This window comes from Littorina saxatilis, linkage group LG11, assembly GCF_037325665.1.
Source record: "Littorina saxatilis isolate snail1 linkage group LG11, US_GU_Lsax_2.0, whole genome shotgun sequence".
Classification (NCBI taxonomy): domain Eukaryota; kingdom Metazoa; phylum Mollusca; class Gastropoda; order Littorinimorpha; family Littorinidae; genus Littorina; species Littorina saxatilis.
In genome coordinates, this window is record NC_090255.1 from 37,125,029 (window position 1) to 37,146,618 (window position 21,590).

Below are 21,590 nucleotides of genomic sequence, written 5' to 3' on the forward strand. Positions count from 1 at the left end.
ACACACACACACACACACACAAAGAAAAAGAAACAACAATAATTACACACACACACACACACACACACACACACACACACACACAAAGAAAAAGAAACAAAAATAATTTGCGCCATCCCCTGAAGAAAGCAGACGGGCCTAATTTTCTATGAGGGTAAGCTCGCAGGACTGCATAAAACGTTATTCTTATTGAAGATCGATTTTCCACACTCTCAGTTTGATAATTTAGCAGGCGTTGCTCGATGTAAAAAAAACAACCAAACTAACAATCAGTTACAACATAAAATAAAATAAAAATAGTTCCCATGCCGGGAATCGAACCCGGGCCGCCTGGGTGAAAGCCAGGAATCCTAACCACTAGACCACATGGGAAGCTAAGAAAATTGGTCTGCCAGGTAGATTTTAAAGAAAAAGCCTTGATTCAGTCCGATTATCATATGAGAAAAATGTGTGAAAAAGAGGTTTGGAATAGCTGAACAGCCTTGTCGGAATTGGAAACCCGGAGCCTTCTCATTCAGGCTTTGTAGTACGTGTACTCCGAGGAGCAGAAAAAACGATTGTCAGTTATGTAGCTTCTCTATCAGGGGAGGTAAGCTCGTGCAGCTGACTTTCATGATTTACGCAGTGCGTTCCCTTGAACTTCGTGAAATTCTTAATTTGCATTGCGATGTTCCTGACAATGAAGTGACTCGTTACTAGTCATAAAAAACAGTGTGGCATATCTACGTACAGCTTCTTTTTTCTTGTGTTTACCTTGTTGTTTAAGCTATCTACACCTATGATTTATAATTATCTGGTCTTGGATAGTAGCCATACCGGTTGCAGAGACTACACAACAAAACAATCTGAGAGAGAGAGAGAGAGAGAGAGAGAGAGAGAGAGAGAGAGAGAGAGAGAGAGAGAGAGAGAGAGAGAGAGAGAGACAAGACAAGACAAGACAAGACAAGACAAGACACATTTTTTAATAACGAGGGTAATGGCCTGAGCAAACAGGTGCTTTTTTACATCCAGCCCTCGCCCATGAGAGGGACTAATCTAACGATAATACGTTTTATAAAAATCTAAACAACGAAGTGACTGTGGTAAGATGAACAAAGTTAAAAAAACAAAGGAATACTGTACTCACCAATACAAGAACGAGACAAGACGGTACGAATTTTCGCTTATGGAAGCTTCATCAGGAAAAACAAGAACACAAAAGACAACAAAAAGCAGACGCAACACGGAACGAACAAGGTTTGAAAGAAAATGGAAACGTTTTATAAATGTTAAATAACAAAACAAAAATAGACGTAAACATAAAAAAAAAAATAAAAAGAAAGAAACAAATAAATAAACAAACAAGCAACCAAACAAATTAACAAAAACATTCACACAAACAAACATAAAACATTTGTTATCAAAGGCATAATCAACACAAGTTTCGAACAAGCAAAAGCATGTAAAAAGTTGAGAGAGAAAAATAATCTTCGTGAATTGAGGAATAGTATAATAATAAAAGAAACAACTACATTGAGAGAGAGAGAGAGAGAGAGAGAGAGAGAGAGAGAGAGAGAGAGAGAGAGAGAGAGAGAGAGAGAGAGACATGCAGAGAGAAACAGAGAGATATCGAGACACACACAGAACATCTCAGCAATAAAAGAACTGTCTCAATATTTCTATTAATTTTTATTTTAATGCAAAACTTCCATACAAAATTACAGACATCAATTCAATACAGTTTACAGCACACATTTCCACTTGTCTCTCTGGTGTCAGGAGACGCTGCAGTACCAGACCTGATAACCCCTGTCAAGCCTCAAGAGTAGCAATTGGGTTTTGTTTTGATTTTCAGCAAATGGTGTTTGAGAGTAGCATTTTCTAAAATGTATTCCCACATCCGCATTTATCATGCCATCTTGCACAAGAATAGATATTTTTAATAAAGTTTCATGATAATGCAGGAACATGAAATGCCCTTTAGAGAGTGTCTGCCGTACCACCTTTCAGTATAGACGATGTTTTATGGCCTATTTTATGACTGCCACACGGAGTGGAAGGCAGGAATGAGTACCAGGACTCTCAAAATCAAAAAGAGGGAACTGTTAGCATGCTTGTGATTATTTGTTTAAGTGTAGCAATCCTTAGTTTGCAGTAGCAGCATAGGAATTGCTCTTAAAATGTAGCATGCTACGTCGAAAGCGTAGCAGTTGGCAGCTATGCATAACTCACATTTCCACGTCGTCATGGCGTGTTGGTGTAACTCGTTCTAGACAGGTTTTCACAATTTCATTTTTGTATTGTGAAAGAGTTTGTTTGTTGGGCCATATCAGGGCGGTGCTGCTTTGACATATAACGTGCGCCACACACAAAACAGAAGTCGCAGCACAGGCTTCATGTCTCACCCAGTCACATTATTCTGACACCGGACCAACCAGTCCTTGCACTAACCCCATAATGCCAGACGGCAGGCGGAGCAGCCACTAGATTGCCAATTTTAAAGTCTTAGGTATGACCCGGCCTGGGTTCGAACCCACAACCTCCCGATCACGGGGCGGACGCCTTACCACTAGGCCAACCGTGCCGGTTAATGAAATAGTGTTTATATTTGTACCTGGTATGGAAAGAAAGATAAATGAATGTTGAATTATGTATTGTACATCATGTATTGTCCATCATGTATTGTCCATCGTATTTCACAGAACATTTCTCATGGAGAATGATTTACTTAGTCTAAAGCGCAAAAACATCCAAATCGCCAAGAATCGAGTTACGCCAAAATTCCATGACGACGTCGATTTGCTCTCTTAGGCCCCCCCCCCCCCCCCAAAAAGGTCTGTTTACGGTAACATAGGCCAAAAAAATAGGGTCGGTAGGTCGGGATTTAAAAAAAAAATTTTCTTCCCAAAAATTATATTTTTACGTTATTTTGCAATTTTTTTTTTTTTTTCTCCCTTTCCCAAATGCCAAAAAAAAGTCTAGGGTCGCGCGAAAAAAATAGGGTCGGTCGGGTTACCGTAAACAGACTATTTTTTTTTTTGGCCTTACACATGTTGTTTGCATTTAGAGCGCTTACTTCCCTTTGTTGATCAGATCTTTACAGCACAAACACAAAGCAATTCAACACAAGAAGTGCAGCTAGGTCTGCACAGCTCTGTCTGATTGTTATTCAAAGACTGAAACACTCTGGTTCTGCTGACCTTTACACCCCCTGTTGCTGGCCCTGTTGATGTTCAAGATCGCCTACAAGTTTCCAGTGACACAAAGACCCCTGCCCGACATCAGCCTACAAGTTTCCAGTGACACAAAGACCCCTGCCCGACATCAGCCTACAAGTTTCCAGTGACACAAAGACCCCTGCCCGACATCTGCTTAACACTTTCTACCTCACCTATGTTGACCAAGTTCTTTTTAGCCGAGACCAGCTGTGCTGCAGCAGGTCACTCAGAATTGTAGTAACTGTGTAGAAACTGTGTATCAACACAATGGAATGCAGGCGTTAGATCGATGTTACAGGAAGCGACTGAAGTGACTGTGTGTACAGATATATCTGTTCCTGGTCAGATAGAGCCACATGAGTGGGTACAGATATATCCGTACCTGGGAGACAATGAGTTAATGGTAAAGACCCGCATCAAGGTGACATTGACTCAGCCATTAAAACGCTCTGTTCAAGGTCACAGTCAAAATCAGCTCAGTAAGGGAAGTTGGCTGCAGTCACCTACTTTCACTTCCTAACACCGTGACTTAGCGGTCAGGGCCAGGGTGCACGAGAGAGTGGAGTAGAGGATGCGGCCTTCCTGCGTCCTCCAATAGAGCAAACACCCGTGACATGCACTCTATCCAAGGGTTAGAACAATGCCACTGTCACATGCACTCTATCCAAGGGTTAGAACAATGCCACTGTCACATGCACTCTATCCAAGGGTTAGAACAATGCCACTGTCACATGCACTCTATCCAAGGGTTAGAACAATGCCACTGTCACATGCACTCTATCCAAGGGTTAGAACAATGCCACTGTCACATGCACTCTATCCAAGGGTTAGAACAATGCCACTGTCACATGCACTCTATCCAAGGGTTAGAACAATGCCACTGTCACATGCACTCTATCCAAGGGTTAGAACAATGCCACTGTCACATGCACTCTATCCAAGGGTTAGAACAATGCCACTGTCACATGCACTCTATCCAAGGGTTAGAACAATGCCACTGTCACATGCACTCTATCCAAGGGTTAGAACAATGCCACTGTCACATGCACTCTATCCAAGGGTTAGAACAATGCCACTGTCACATGCACTCTATCCAAGGGTTAGAACAATGCCACTGTCACATGCACTCTATCCAAGGGTTAGAACAATGCCACTGTCACATGCACTCTATCCAAGGGTTAGAACAATGCCACTGTCACATGCACTCTATCCAAGGGTTAGAACAATGCCACTGTCACATGCACTCTACCCAAGGGTTAGAACAATGCCACTGTCACATGCACTCTATCTAAGGGTTAGAACAATGCCACTGTCACATGCACTCTATCCAAGGGTTAGAACAATGCCACTGTGACATGCACTCTATCCAAGGGTTAGAACAATGCCACTGTCACAAAACGCTTTCCATAGGCGCACCAAACTACATGTAGTTGGTGTGATGCGTGCATGCAGGTTTTGTTTCCAGGTAGGTCACACCTGTCGCGAGTTTGTTGTCGTCACGGTCCAATCAGAGCGCTCCCAAGGTAACGTCGCGTGCGCATGTTAAGGTTCGTGGCCAGATTTATATCAGCAGCCTTGACAGAAGGATGCTGAGTCCCGGAGGGTTTTGTGCGGAGGCCAGCCTAAATTTCTTCGGGGTTTCTTTCACCTGTCCGGAAAGGTGTTAAGAAGGTTGCAGCCAGTAACAGGGAGAGAGAAAGCGCTTTTTCTACCCTGGGTTACACAAACTTATCATGAGCCGTATGGGCTTTTTGTCTTCGTTGACATCTTCGTCATCGTTTGTATCTTCGTTAACATGTTTGTCATCATCTTCGTCGTCGTCGTCCTTCGTCTTCATATAACCTGACGGTCGAGTTCAACGCTCGAAATTCCTCTGGTTGCTTCGCCTTGAGCGTTCCTGGGGGAACTCGTCGAACACGAATGAACAAGAATGAACAGCCTCTTACATGCTTGGCTTTGGCGGAGATGCAGCAGTCCTGGTGGAACACAGTTAACCCTTAGGCTGGTTGTCGCCACATATGTCGCGCTACTTTACGTATACTGTCACCTGGTTGTCACGACATATGTCGCGCTACTTTACGTATACTGTCACCTGGTTGTCACGACATATGTCGCGCTACTTTACGTATACTGTCACCTGGTTGTCACGACATATGTCGCGCTACTTTACGTATACTGTCACCTGGTTGTCACGACATATGTCGCGCTACTGGCTCAGCCTGTTTGGTCGGTTCCGATTACCTCCCATGAATGCGAAAACCAATATGACCGTTTTTTGTTATTTTTCTCTCTGTTAATTCACCAGTGGCTATGTAACATGTGTTACAGAATTGCACCAGTGTAAGGGTTAAGTTGACGTCCTTTTGAGGCTGTTCGCCGTACCCTCCTTTCTTATTTCAGGAAGAACTGTCATTAGTTTCTACCATGTTATATTGTTATTTGTGATCTAGTTTCGTGTGGTGTTACATTTTATGTCTTCCTTTTTATACGTATAAAATTGTTTCGTAAAACTTTGTATTGGAGTCCTTATCAACCTAATTGTCTTCGTCGGTTGTGTTTGTGTGTGAGCCTGTATGCTTGGCTAGAATTATTCACTTGCATCACAACTCGCTCCACCGGCGATCCTGACAGCCACAATAGACGATTTTGGGAAATAACTCTGTTGGGCCGGTATGGGTTGTGAAAGAGTGAATACCCTTGACTTGAGTTTGCTCGGCGTTTGCTCGGCCAAATATTGACATGTGCTTCTTGTACACGCGTTTGAGAAAGCCCCTCTTGCTGGTGACTGGCCTGTAATGTCACATGGGACCAAGAAAAGCCAAGATTTTCTACAACGATGGCAGGTCTGTGTCAGTGTTTTAGCCGATCACAAGACGCTTCAGCAGGTCAGCATATGTACATGGCAGATGTGACCAGTGGTTGAGTGAGTCAAGGGCGGTCAGAGAGGAGTACACTCCCTTTGGTCAGCAGAGGTTTGTCCAGTGTTTCTGTCAATCACTGGAGACGGGAGGTCTGTATCAGTGTTTCAGCCAATCACAAGGCGCCAGAGAAGGGTACACTCCCCTTGGTGAGCAGAGATCTGAGGTTTGTGGCGTGTTCGTGTGGCGGGGAGAACGTGGCGCCTTTGCTCCCTCCTGCAAAACAACAACACAATGTCTGAAATGCTGCCTGCTTCATGGATAGTACTTTTATTGATAGCTTCACCAAATGCTGCCTGCATCATGGATAGTACTTTTATTGATAGCTTCACCAAATGCTGCCTGCTTCATGGATAGTACTTTTATTGATAGCTTCACCAAATGCTGCCTGCATCATGGATAGTACTTTTATTGATAGCTCCACCAAATGCTGCCTGCTTCATGGATAGTACTTTTATTGATAGCTCCACCAAATGCTGCCTGCTTCATGGATAGTACTTTTATTGATAGCTTCACCAAATGCTGCCTGCTTCATGGATAGTACTTTTATTGATAGCTTCACCAAATGCTGCCTGCTTCATGGATAGTACTTTTATTGATAGCTTCACCAAATGAAAACCAGGACTGACAAGGGGGTGACAAAACCACTGTTTTAAAATGCTTGGTGTCAGTTTGTTTTCTTTGTTTCATCACACTCTAAAAATATCCCAGGCAAAATATTAGCACAGTCAATTTTTTAGGTCAATCGTTGTTACATGTCTTTACAATACTTGGTGTGAGTTTGTTTCTTTCCTTTCCTGCACCAACTGTCTCAACAACAGCACCAACCTGCGTGTTGCAGCAGGCGGTGGAAGGCGTCGACACTGATGGTGGGGTCGCTGTTTCCCACAGCGACGTTCTCGTTGGTCTCGGCCTTGTTGATCTCAAACTTGATCCAGCGGTAGCCACTACATTTCTTGGCACCGGGGCAGCTCTGGATCAGGTTCTGCACCACCGGGTTGGTCAACCCGAAGAAATCAGCACCGCTACCCGTCGTGGAGATAACGTCCCCACCACTGAAAACAAACATTATACAAATATATAAACCTTTATAAGGGACAGAGTTTGTTAGCCCGAAGAAATCAGTGACATTACCTGTCGTAGGGAGCAGGTCGGTACCGCTGAAATCAAACAGGTTCTAAGTTTGTCAGCCAAAAGTAGTATCCCCCCCCCCCCCCCCCCCCTTCATATTAAGAAGGTGAGCATCGCTCAAAACAAAAATACAGACAGGCTAGGCAATTACGGACAGTTCTTCGGCCCAAAGAAATCCCACAGCTATTTATCACAGGGAAAAGCTCTTTAAAAAAAAGGCACATTGACAGAGTTTGATTTTAGCTGTTCTTCTGCTGTTGCATGCAGCCCCCATCTGTAAAACTTCAGCTTCAATTTCAAAGACACCTGACCTCAATGAGGTAAAACTTCAGCTTTAGTTTCTAAGACACCTGACCTCAATGCGGTTTGGGCATGAGTGTGTGTTTTTCCAGCAGTTTGCCATTTCATTATTCATGCTCAACTTTTCACCAAACTGTTCAAAGAAGAAATATTTAAACTCCCCTGTGTCTGAGGTGGTTATCTAAACAAGGCACTATCTGAAAACTTTCCTTTGCAATACCAATTGGTATCATGGGCATGTTTGACCATTGCACACCTGGGAACCCCTGTTTTGCACTTGGAGTATTCTCAAGCAAACTAGGTGAATTTTCAGAAAAATTAGCTTACTCCAAACAGCATTTGAACATCCATGATTCAAACATGTTTCACATGCGTTCGTTGCACCGTTAATTATGTTAATGATGTTTACCAATACGTTTAAAACATCCATGATTCAAACATGTTTCACATGCGTTCGTTGCACCGTTAATTATGTTAATGATGTTTACCAATACGTTTAAAACACATGCTGCTTTCAATGTTTGCCGATAAAAACAAGAAATTCCTCCGAGGTAGGAAAAACACCCCCGTTGGTCAAAGGGAAATAACCATTCTCACTGCCACCAACTGAGAAGGTTATTTCCCTTTGACCATTAATATGTCCCTCTATAAGTCCTTGTAGAATCTTAATCCACCAATAACTCCCTAACCGTGTGTTTGACTGGTCCCAATTTTTGTAAGGACCGTCTCAGGAATGTATAGAACCTGTTCACCAAGTTTGGTGACGATCGGTCCGTTCATTCTTGAGATCTATATGCGAACACAAACAAACAAACAAACAAACACATCGAGCGAATCCTATACACACCCCTATACCGGGGGTGTAAATACTGTAATCATGTGTCAAAATACTGGATCAGCTTCGGGATGCGCTTGTGAAGAAAAGTGGTCTTGGAATGCTTCTCCTTGTATGTTTTCCCACTAACCATACTGCTCCTATTCTATACAACTTTCCCCACTAACCATACTGCTCCTATTCTATACAACTTTCCGCACTAACCATACTGCTCCTATTCTATACAACTTTTCCCACTAACCATACTGCTCCTATTCTATACAACTTTCCCCACTAACCATACTGCTCCTATTCTATACAACTTTCCGCACAAAATACGGCAACATCGTATGGGTTCCCAGCTCTGCCATTGGTTAGTTTCATGTTGGTCCCACAAAAACACAATACCATGCAATACCATAATCATAACACTCAGCAATACCATGCAATACCATAATCATAACACTCAGCAATACCATGCAATACCATAATCATAACACTCAGCAATACCATGCAATACCATAATCATAACACTCAGCAATACAATGCAATACCATAATCATAACACTCAGCAATACCATGCAATACCATAATCATAACACTCAGCAATACCATGCAATACCATAATCATAACACTCAGCAATACCATGCAATACCATGCAGACAACACTCACACGGCAGCGTTGACGGCCTGCAGAAGCTGGGTGAGGCAGTGGGTGGGCGTGGCTCCGCGGAACACTTGGTCCGTCCCCTCCTCTGGTGCAATTTCAAACTGAAACAGGGATCAACTCAAAATCCTGCAGCCACACATCCACCCTTACTCACCCATCACATCCACCCTTCAACAACCACTTAACCAATGCATGGTTTAACACGGGGGTGGACGGTGGGGGGTGGGGGGTGGGGGGTGTATGACTTCAACGCCCATCTTCACTGACAGTGACACCATCCTTACCAGAGTATGGTACATGTACTACACTGGGTTGAGCATCACTTTAAAACTAAAAATTGAAGGTTGAGTATCACTTTAACACTAAACATTGAAGGTTGAGTATCACTTTAAAAACTAAATTTGAAGAATTCTCTCCCTCTCTTTCTCTCTGCCTAAAACCTTTATCCTTCTGTAATAAAGTTCAGTTTCAGGTACTCTCTCTCTCTCGATCTCTCTCCTGTACAGTTTAGTTTCAGTTTCTTTCTTCGACGAGGCTCCTTTTACTTTAAAGTTACCTCCGGTATGTCTCCACAGTCAGAGATCTTACAGGTGTAGAGACACTTGTCCTGTGGCTGTGTCAGGCTGGCGTACACACGCGTGCTGCAAAACCCAGCTGGGTAGATGCACTCATGGGTGTTGAAGCTGCTCCGGTCAGGTACGATCTGAAACAATGGCAGGTATGTTGTGAAACAGGGCCAGGTGTGACCCCAAATAAGACCCTCAGCACAAAGCTGTCGCTATTCACAACTCAGTCTAAAAAAACTCAAGAACATACGACATCAATTAGAAATAACCAAGATGTCTCTTTTCTACCCTCTCTTGCAAAGTGAAATCTCTGACGTCAAAAAGCTAAACGAAGTTTGAAAAGACGTCATAACGTGAATAACGGCGTCACATAAAAATTCTGTCACTTCTTCTGCATGTCTCCCCGGGAATTGACACAGAATTTTGAGAATGAAGTTTGTCTGGGTGACTTCAACATATCCGCAGTAGAAAATGAATGGTAAGGTCACTGCCATGCTGTGCATGTATTGGTAGCCAGCGACCTTTCCATCACAAGTCCTGGTAGCCAGCGACCTTTCCATCACAAGTCCAGGTAGCCAGCGACCTTTCCATCACAAGTCCTGGTAGCCAGCGACCTTTCCATCACAAGTCCTGGTAGCCAGCGACCTTTCCATCACAAGTCCTGGTAGCCAGCGACCTTTCCATCACAAGTCCTGGTAGCCAGCGACCTTTCCATCACAAGTCCTGGTAGCCAGCGACCTTTCCATCACAAGTCCAGTGCTCTACCACCTGAGCTACCCGTGCCCCTCTAAGGTAAAAAAAAAAAAATAAAAAAATAAAAAAATTCTTCCTGGGACGGAAATCCGTCAGGGACGGAAGAAATCCCACCCCTGGTATTGTATATTCTTAACCAATGCATGGAGAGCTACCACAGTTGTAAGTCTGCTTCTCCCTTTCTCTGAAGATCTGAGGTTGCGGAATTGTTGGAGGCCTCAGACCTGCCAACCTTGTGTAACCTCAAGTGTAGCAATTGACATTTTTGGAGAGTTTTCAGCGTAGCAAATCATGTTTTAGTGTAGCATTGTCTAAAATTTATTCGTACATCCGCATCAAGGTTCTTTCAAGCAAGAATGTATACATTTTCAAAAAGTCTAATAAGAAATAAGAAAGAATGGCCAATCGAGAGTGTCTGCACTGCAGGGTTTCATTTACTAGTGCACCCTGCGCCATTGGCACATTACATCTGAAAATGTCCCATCACAATTCCCTTCAGTACGTCAAAGGGCGCATTGAGATTATGTACCACCGCGCCACCAAATCTACACTTTACATCGGATTACACATACACACACACAAACACACACACACACACACAGATAACACGATATAGCGGCTAATTCTCAGATGACATCATATTGCACCATTTTGCATCTTTGTTCAAAACGTGTACGGGCCTCTTTTGCGCTTCTTGCCTTCGACTATGTCCCATCGGAATTTGGTTGAGGGGGACAAATGTACCATTGCCTTTTTCTCCCAGGCGAAACCCTGGCTGTGGTACTTCTCATTGAGTGAGAATCAGAACTGAGTACCAGGACTCACAAGAAAGAGCCAACAGTTGCATGCTTGTAATTATTTGTTTGAGCGTAGCAATTCTAAGCTTGGCGTAGCAATTTGTCTTAAAATTGAGCATGCTATGCAGAATGCATAGCAGTTTGCAGCTCCTAAGTCTTGAAACACAAGGACCACAGTCAACAGGAATGATAGACAAATGACAAAACTGTGGGACATCAGTGTGTGGGACCGTTAACCCGAGTGACCATGATATCTCCACACTACGGAACAACAGACCTCTCCAATGCTGTGGAGCGTGAGGTGGCCAAGCATCATGGGAAAGACGGGCCTGCCGAGCGAGTCCAGCTGCATGGGGGGGATGGTGCGGCGATTGCTCTGAGACTTGCTCTTCTTCGGCTTGGACTGCAGCGACTCTGAAACATCAACATGGTCTTGGTGGATTGTACAATGTTCAGTCACGTGGAACATCAGAATTATCTTGATGGATTGTACAATGTTCAGTCACGTGGAACATCAGACTTGTCTTGGTGGATTAACACTTTGTACCCCAGCTATGTTGACCAAGTTTTATTTTAGCCAAGACCAGCTGTGCTGCAGCAGGTCACTCAGAATTGTAGTAACTGTGTAGGAACTGTGTATCAACACGCTGGAATGCAGGCGTTAGATGGACGTTACAGAAAACGAAAGAAGCTAACAGTCTGAGCGGATATATTGTACCTGGTCAGATAGAGCCATATGAGTTAAACAATGTTCAGTCATGTACAACATCAGAACTGTTTTTTGTTGCTTGTACCTGTACAATATTCTGTTACCTGAAAAACATTGTAATCTGTTATTTTCCAATCACTTCATCAATCAGAAGCTATGACAGTGGCCATTTTTCTTCCAAAACTATAAGGTCACCAAGACCTGAGCTGTGAGATGCTGCGCACGTGAAAACAACAGATTGTCTTAGTGGTTTGCAATGTGTTCTATTATCTAAAACACTTGAATTGTCTGTTGTTTGCACACTTTACCGTCACATCAAACACTGGGACGCCTAAGTGGTTATGCACTACTCAGGCTACTTGAACATGGGACCTGTTTAATATGTGGTTTAAAAAATGGTCGATCATATTACTATCATCAGTGAACGCTCTCAAGCAGAAAATCTTCCAGGTATTTGGTATTGCTCTCTCCTTTTTTGCTGTGGTTTGTTTGTTTACTCGCTTGACGCTGTATGTATGGTTCTTTTATCTAGGCAAGGACTTGCTGTAAGAAAAGAACTTACGGACCTGATTCTACTTTCCTTTGAAAATAAAGTTTTCGAGTTTTCTCTCTCTCTCCCCCCCCCCCCTCCATATTCTCTCTCTCTCTCCCTCCCTCTCCCCCCCCCCCTGCCACACTCTCTCTCTCTCTCACCCAATATATCTTTAGCAGCCTGGCTGTTTATTTTCTTCTTGCTGTCCCCTCCAGCACTGGAAGCAGCGGCTGTGGACTTTTTCTTGGAGGTGGACTTCTTGGCGGCGGCCTCATGGGCGTGGTCGGGTGTTGCCAGGAGACTGGCCGGACTCTTGCTGGACTTGACAGCGCCCCCTGCTGGGTACGAGTCTGACGACGCATCTGTGGTGGCGCCATCTGTCAGAGACTGGAACTGCAGCAACTTGCGCAGTAGGTACCTGTGTGTGACAGGTGAAACAGACAGGGTTCATACAGTTTTTTTGGTTCTAAAATTCAAAGACTTTTCAAGGACTTTCAAGACATTCTGAAGAGAAAATCAAGCACCCTCTTACCTTTAAATCTTGCAATAAAACACTCGCTGGTTTTTAAACTCCCTTCCTGCACTCTGATTTAAATCATTGGATGTTAAAAAAACGAATGATTTAATTTTTGTCAAAGGCGACAGATTTGTTGCGGACGATGGTTTGGAAGCAGAGAGACTCAAAAGGGACTGTAGGTTACTGTTCAACTTTTTTTTTGATGTTATCAAATAATTAATCATTGCAATTGTTTATTGTGGGTGGATGTTGTGTAATCAGTTTGCAGCATTAGAGTTTTTAAGGACTTTGAAAGCACTTTCAAGGCCTGGATTTTGGACCCTCCAATTTCAAGCACCTGTACAAACTCTGAGCAAGTATGATTGGGTGAAACAGGTATAGTGGGGTAAATGCTCTGCAGTTTTAATAGGGTCAAAACTCAACAGAAAATGAAAATGAAAGAGACGTGACAGGGCGAACACTCTACATGTCCATTACTTGGTATGACCAGAGGAAATGGTATGATAGCATCAACAGTTTACATGTCCATTACTTGGTATGACCAGAGGAAATGGTATGATAGCATCAGCAGTTTACATGTCCATTACTTGGTATGACCAGAGGAAATGGTATGATAGCATCAACAGTTTACATGTCCATTACTTGGTATGACCAGAGGAAATGGTATGATAGCATCAACAGTTTACATGTCCATTACTTGGTATGACCAGAGGAAATGGTATGATAGCATCAGCAGTTTACATGTTCACTTGTCTAAACTGAGTCAAACCACAACAGACAGCAACTCCAATATATCTCAGAGGATGACAATTTCCCATGTAAATTTGGTCATTACTGTTAAAGATGAGTAAGTGAAGGGTTAGATATATATTATATATCACCTCATGACCATAACGTGTGTAACATAAGATAGAGTGTTAAAGAAACTTGGATTGATTAAGAAGCTGTTCATCAGAGAGCTGTGACAGAGCGAGAACAGAGAGCCTGATATTTACCTTCACACGCACACACACACACACACACACACACACACACACACACACACACACACACACATAGACAGACACAGACACAGACACACACAGACAGACACACACACACACAGATAGACACAGACAGACACACACAGACAGACAGAGACTGACACAGACAGACAGACAGACAGACAGACAGACACACACACAGACAGACACAGACAGACAGACAGACAGACAGACAGACAGACACACTTAAACACACAGAGACAGACAGACAGACAGACAGACAGACAGACAGACACACACACACACACACACACACAGGCTGCTTTATTTACCTTCGCTCCTCCTTCACCCTGGCCAGCTTCTCCTCCACACGGATCACCTCGTCACACACAGAGCTGTTCAACTGGAATAAACAAACCATTACTTTACAACATCTACCTCTGCTCTTTTAGGAAGCCCAAGTTTAACTTTTAAGGTCTTCAGTTTGTGTATATAAATTGACCCGATCATTAGACCCCCTCCTTTTCAGGACCTGATTTTCTCAGTTTAGTGGAGGTTTTCACAGGGGGCATCCACTGTATACCTCACTAATCCATCTCCATCAACATCTCCATCTCCATCAACATCTCCATCACCATCAACACCGTCTAAAACTACATCTGCTGCCGGGGGTAAAAAAACAACACCTGTATCCAAGCCTTTTTTTTTTCTATAGAAAAAAAAATCCTATCTTTCTATAACAGAAAATAAAGAAGTGCAGTTCTCCTGACGAAGGGAGGTAACTCACAAAGATGAAATCCTTGACGTTTTTCTTCAGCCTCCGCCACTGCCTGTAGTAATAGTCCTGGCCGTGCGGCTTGTCTCGCGGTCGCTTCAGTCCCCTGCACACACAGAGTTACTTCAACACACAGCCACAGTACAGAGTTACTTCAACTTCAACACACAGCCACAGTACAGAGTTACTTCAACTTCAACACACAGCCACAGTACAGAGTTACTTCAACTTCAACACACAGCCACAGTACAGAGTTACTTCAACTTCAACACACAGCCACAGTACAGAGTTACTTCAACTTCAACACACAGCCACAGTACAGAGTTACTTCAACTTAAACACACAGCCACAGTACAGAGTTACTTCAACTTCAACACACAGCCACAGTACAGAGTTACTTCAACTTCAACACACAGCCACAGTACAGAGTCAACCAGACACTATACGTTATTGGTATTATTATTACATTTTACACAGATCGAAACAGTCAGTGTTTCTCCGAGACCGCGCTAGCGGTTGAGGTGAACAATGACTGTCGAGATCTGTGTAAAATTTCATATATGGCCTTGGCTCAGAATTGGTGTCTAGAAACTGTGACAAAAAGTGTTTTTCAGAAAATGTTGTTTTTATAAACTGCACCTCAAAGAGAAAAAGATGACAAAGACAACCCAACAAGTCTGGAAGAAATCGGACATTTATTGTGTTAACAGTGGACAAAAATGTGCGTACATGCTGTTCATCACACTTACATCATGTCACAAGATAAACATGCCAATTAAAAGGAAACCTGAATAAACAGCTTACAAATTTCAGTTGTAAATTGACAAAGGAAGCCAAAAGGATAAATATGTACAAAATTCAAAATAAAGTAATTGGAATTACGTTCCCGACAAAAATAAACAGCAGGACAGTTCATCACCTTACAACAATGTGAGGGCCTCCGTTAAAAATAGCAAAAACTTACAGAATTATCAGTTAATATACATGGAATCACATTCATGTACCAATTAGCATCTGTAGCAGATTTCAGAGTGATAATGCAAGCACATATTTACTTTTAAAGCAATGAAATGTTGAATTGTATGAACAGCAAGTTTCTATTCAGTACAAAAACTAGAAAATCAAACTTAGGTCGCACGTTATCTAGAAAGTCATCTGAAACATCATGTCAAGTGACATAAATTATCATGTTATCATCAACGAGACAAAATTCAAGTTCGTCAACAAGAAACAATTACATAAATTACTCATCCATCTTTTCTGTTCATCACTTTACAGCGTGACAAGGTCACATTTCACATATTAATATCCAAACGGAACAGAGCTAGAACACAATACACATATCCAGAACACACACATCAAAGGAGGGTAACATCAATGGCAAAAAAAAACTTGTAACTTAAAGCACTCAAAAGTTATCACATGAAAACTGGAGATGTTCATCACATTACAGCAAACTTGTCAAAAAATTGAACATAAATGACTGTCCTGTCTGCATAATTCATTTAACATGTCATTAAACAAGTTACATCAGGTGGCAGACATAAAATATAGAACATTGGAGGGAAAAAACGAGCATAGTAAGATTTAGTGACGCCAATAAGAAAAATGTTCATCACCTTACATCACAAGATGAACACATAATGAGACCCGCAAACCACTTTGGTGACAGAACATAAGCAAAATAAGTGAAAATGGAAGAATATATATATGACTTAAGATTAAAAATACTCCAAATATGATATGTTCAAAAAAATAATGTGAGATAGAGAAAACTTTGGTGTTTGTTCATAACTTTACACAAATCAGATTGCAGAGATCTGATGTAAGATGATGAACTGTGCATGCTCATGTGACTTGAAGACATTTTGTAATTAGTTGAACATCACAGATTTTGAACTTGACACAAGTAAAAGGTAACTGTTTAAAAAATTCCAATCAATGACAAAGGAAAAAAAAGTTACCTTTGTTCATCACTTTACACACATTTGGCAATAGATGCTTGCTGTAAGGTTATGAACTACGCCAATTAAGTAATTCTAGGAGATAAGTTTGATTTTATCAAAACTATATGAAGATCCGTGGTAAACAATTAGATTAAGGCATTTTTTTCATGACTGATTTCTAAAATAACAACAAAAATCGCTAACTTTTAGATCAGTGTAATTTATTTGCTGAAAAGTGATGAACTACGTCGACATTAGGCATTGCATTTGTCTATCAAAATAACAACATGCTGACGGTTTTATTTTTTTCAAATTATTGGTGAAATCATGCCAGTTATGATTATTTCTCCAGTCTTTCATTAAATTGTTTCTATAAAATGTAAGTTCATCACTTTACAAAAGATCGATACACATTTTTTTTTTTTTCACATGTAGGAATCGAATTGAAAATTGTCTCAAGATCGGAAACTACGCACAAGTACTTGCTAAACAATACAAAAAAACAAGCATCGTTGCATTGTGACAAATTAACAAACTACAAACATTTATTCATAGCCACGCAGTTCATCACGCTAGATAACACAATTACAGCAATACATTTACCTTTACGTTCTCTATTTCCTTCGTCCATGACGACTTCATTCACAATGACGCTTCACCCTTTATTGATTTCGCGCCTAAAACAAGGGAATGTGACCGCTCACACCTTTCCGATAAAATATTAGTCCGATCAAAAATGTAGTTCATCACGATGCATCTTACAGCAAATTGACACATTTCACCTATGAAGCCATTTTCTGTACAAACTACAACGCAAACCATGAATTTTGATCCAGCAAATAATACTCGGGTCTAGTCTCATCAAATATTTGAGTGAACAACGGCGATTGTATTTTTTGATAACTCATTGTAGTGAACGATTCATCCGCGTGTTTCCTTACGACAATACGTGATGAACATCACTTCGTTTGTTTCCGGAAAATACTCGGCGATGCATTGACCGTTTCTGCCCGAAAGATACTCTATGATTTCATCAGCCTTTGCAGAACAGGAAAACTTCATTTTTTATGTTATGTCCTCGAACACTATCGCAATAAATTAATCCAATTAGACCCACTGTAAAATGTCACAAACAAATCGAGAAAACTCGGCCGATAATTAGCATAAATTGCGTCACAGCGACCAAAAGAACAACATCGGCTATCGACTTGAAGTGAAAACGGAAAGGTAAACATGTCTTAGATCCAAGAAATCTCTTTCCGTTGTCCTTCTGTGGCTCTGTTCACAGAAATTAGGCCATGAATAACCCGAGTGGGGGGAAAGTGGAGTTCGACGCCATTTCTGAGCCAAGGCCATATATCAAAAATACAAATAACATTTATGTATCAATCCATTCTGGTTATAATTCCTTTTAGTTTTTATGATTGAACGCAAACAAACATGTACTAGTTTGTATTTTCGGCTGGCGGCCTACATATGAATTTGTGTCGGCCTCTGGCGTTCCATGGCTCAAAGAAGGGAAATCCAGTGTTCAATCGATACATAGGGCGTTATCATGGACAGATATTCACACTGTAGTCCTGGCTGTCAAGCTTGTCACACAATTCACAGGCAGAAAATCATAGCACAATTCACTTCAACACACAGTAACGGCATGGAGTGAAGGCAATCCTTGATTGAGTCTCAACTCGACTTCACACAGACTTTGCTAAGTCTTTTGACCAAAACCTTATTGCCAAAGCTCCATCAGTCCATGCAGCCAGCTTCACAAAGTATACTTAATGTAGCCCACTTCACAAAGTATACTTCATGTAGCCCACTTCACCCACTTAAATTGAGGCTTCAGAGACAGAGTGTGAAAGAGACACAGTGCAGTATCATGACCAGACATTCAGTCACACCAACGGTAGTAATTGTGCTGCTCGTGGGGCTTGCTTTGTGGTCATTTCTCACAGTGTACAAAATACAAAATCAACAACTTAGTTCCACACACACAAGCATGCAGTTTGGTGCAATTACTCTGCCGCCAATGAAGGCCTGGTTGTGAGGGGGTTGTATCAGACAGTAACTTACCTGTGCACAAGACGATGTGCATGAGGCAGGTTTGCACCTGGCTGTGAGTGTTGGGAGGAGGACCCCATACCCTGCATGACTCCTCGCCCTCGCCCAGCAAAAGATGCCTGAAAGTGGGAAAAAACATACACACAACTGAAAGTTTATCAACACTGTCCCGAAATCTAAGGTATAAAAACGAAGACTTACACTCGACAAAAAACAACAACAAAAAACAACATTTCCACCATCTAGACCACCTGTAGTGTTAAACAAACAATAAGGTGAATAACCAACAATCATCACCACAATCACCAACATTACACTGGTCAACCAGACACCAATGACACCACAACATACATAACCACCAACACTACCAGTACCACCGTCCCTTAGCTCCTACATCACAACATCGGCAATATTATAATCTAATGTTGTATCTATAGCTCCTACATGATAACATGGGCAATATTATAATCTAATGTTGTAGCTAGTCTTTCGTTTGTCTTTATGTTACATGCACCCCCACTGCAATAGACCCTATCGGTGTTAGACCCTATCGGTGTTAGACCCTATCGGTGTTAGACCCTATCGGTGTTAGACCCTATCGGTGTTAGACCCTATCAGTGTTAGACCCTATCGGTGTTCCAACTCTCGTAAGCTCTCGCAAACTTCAGAGCATAGCAAAGCAATTGTGGTCCAGCCATTTCACACGAACTGCAAAAGCCGAGGTTCGTAGTGCTCGCGACGTTCAAAGCATAACAAAGAGCGTGTCTCAGTCTCACAGATCTATATATCTCGTGTGAGCTGCTCAGATATGGAATAGGTCGATTTCTCCATGTGGGGTAATAAAGTTCATTTGATTGATTTGATTATGTAAGGCCCCCCCCCCCCAAAAAAAAGTCTGTTTACGGTAACATAGGCAAACAAAATAGGGTCGGTAGGTCAGGATTTTGTTTTAAATTTAAAATAAAAAAATGTTCTCTCCCAAAAATTATATTTTTAAGTTATTTTGCCAAAAAACAAAGACTTTTTTCCTTCATTCCCCCCCCCCCCCGCCCCCCCCCCCCCCCCCCCCCCCCCCCCCCCCCCCCCCCAAATGCCAAAAAAAAGCCTAGGGTCGCGCAGACCTGTTTACCCCCATAAGTGTTTTGGAGTAATGCTCAGCCCCAAAAATAGTAATCCTGGCACAAAAATAGTAATCATCCAGCATTCGTCGCCAATTACAACGCACATGACAACTGTGTCTGCGAAACGCAATCATGCACATATATCCATCATTCACAAACAAAACACATCAGTCAGTTTTTGTAGTCATCATAATTTCAAAGAAGATCACATCAAAAGCACATGCATCACTGATTCTTTTTCTTTTGCTGGTAGTAGGCCTTTTTCAGTGTGTCAAGAGCTTTTCTACTGTACTTGCGCTTGCCGAATGAGTCTTTACCACTAGAATAAGGCTCTCCAGCGTCTCATCAGACAGACATGATCTCTGGTCAGTCCTGTGCTTTTTCACCCCATTTTGCCATTGAAAAAAACAATGCCAAACATGTGAATTAATAAAAAAATAAAAATAAAATATATTTTTTAATTTTTTTTTTTAACATTTTTTTTATTTATGAAAATCGTAGTCTTGACACGGATAGCAGAATGGCGTATTTTTTGCAGAAAATCGTAATAAATTACGCCAAAATCGTAAGGGTAAACAGGTCTGGGTCGCGCGAAAAAATAGGGTCGGTTGGGATACCGTAAACAGACTTTTTTTGTGTGTGTGCCTAACATCACTAACACCAATTAACCTACCCCTGATGCAGACGGCATGACACCCGATGCAGACTGGACTTCTGCAGCCAGACCCAGAGCCAGGCTGTTGCCATGGAGATGAGGGGGACCACTGGTATCCATGGGCAACGGCAGGCTGGCGGCGGCAAGGAGCTGCTGGCGTTGAAGTTGCTGCAGCTGCTGTTGACGTAAGAGGTCTGAGACTGAGAGAACGCTACCTTCCACTTTCACTTTGCCGTCCATAGTCTGTGTGCACAGCCAATCACTCTGCTCTCGGGGCAATTCAATTCACTCCCTGTAACAAATCAATTCATTTAAAAAAAGGGGAGAGAGAGAGATAAATCATTAATAATCAAATGACAATAAGTGAATAACGCAGCATAGCGCAGACAATCTATTATTTCTATAACGTCACATACTTTAAAAAGAGCTACCGTTTGCGATTCATTCAGTGAGAATGTGAACCTAATACAGGGCTTAACAGGGTTATTGCCCAATAATGCAATTTATTTCTTTATTTGGTGTTTAACGTCGTTTTCAACCACGAAGGGTTATATCGCGACGGAATAATGCAATACATGACATCCAACAACATACACAAGAACAGTATTGGCGTTAACCGGTAATTACCGGTATTTTACCGGTTGAAACGAGAAATTATCAGAACAAAATTGGCTGCCGGTTTCACCTACCGGTTGTTTTTTAGAACGGGTGGGTTTTTTTGCTGGTAGGACAATAAAACTAGTACTCTGAGTTGGACTATAACTGGTTCCAATGACCAGCCTACCGTTTTTTTCTGGACTGTTTACATCATAAAAGTTTGCGTACCGGTTTGAAAAAATACTAGCGCCATCACTGCAAGAAGAGCAAAAGGCTAGCTCAATTAGTCTACTTTGCAGTACACCAACAACATTCCCTTCCAAAGTTCCTTGTGTCGGTGTGATTCATGTTTCAACCTCTGTTTATGCAGCTTGTAACAAAATATGGTAAACTTTCAAATTATGTGAAACTTTGCCATATGAACATCTTTTCGAGTTAAATGCGCTTACCTTTTGCTGTGTTTACAAGTCTGTGCTTTCAAATAAGTTCTTCGGTTTTTTGGAACAAAATTCTGATTTCGCCGGAAGCGGAAACGACAGTGTTATCC

At 42.0% G+C, this 21,590-nt stretch overlaps 1 protein-coding gene, 1 long non-coding RNA gene and 1 other non-coding gene across 3 annotated transcripts in view; all 3 read right to left on the reverse strand.

The window, feature by feature from the left end:
- LOC138980413 (uncharacterized) overlaps positions 1 to 21,590 on the reverse strand; it is a 399,865-nt gene that overhangs the window by 22,381 nt on the left and 355,894 nt on the right. The window lies entirely within an intron of this gene.
- Positions 301 to 372, reverse strand: Trnae-uuc (transfer RNA glutamic acid (anticodon UUC)). Its single transcript has one exon. It is a non-coding gene; the product is annotated as a tRNA-Glu (tRNA).
- Positions 2,826 to 21,570, reverse strand: LOC138980382 (transforming growth factor beta regulator 1-like). The gene is made up of 11 exons (XM_070353247.1): positions 21,493 to 21,570; positions 20,465 to 20,738; positions 18,683 to 18,789; positions 14,676 to 14,769; positions 14,221 to 14,291; positions 12,550 to 12,806; positions 11,425 to 11,561; positions 9,588 to 9,734; positions 9,035 to 9,132; positions 6,944 to 7,170; positions 2,826 to 6,331 (listed from the first exon to the last, which is right to left on the reverse strand). Exons 2-11 carry the CDS (start codon positions 20,684 to 20,686, stop codon positions 6,231 to 6,233), a joined length of 1,461 nt encoding a protein of 486 aa, XP_070209348.1. The 5' UTR covers positions 20,687 to 20,738; positions 21,493 to 21,570; the 3' UTR covers positions 2,826 to 6,230.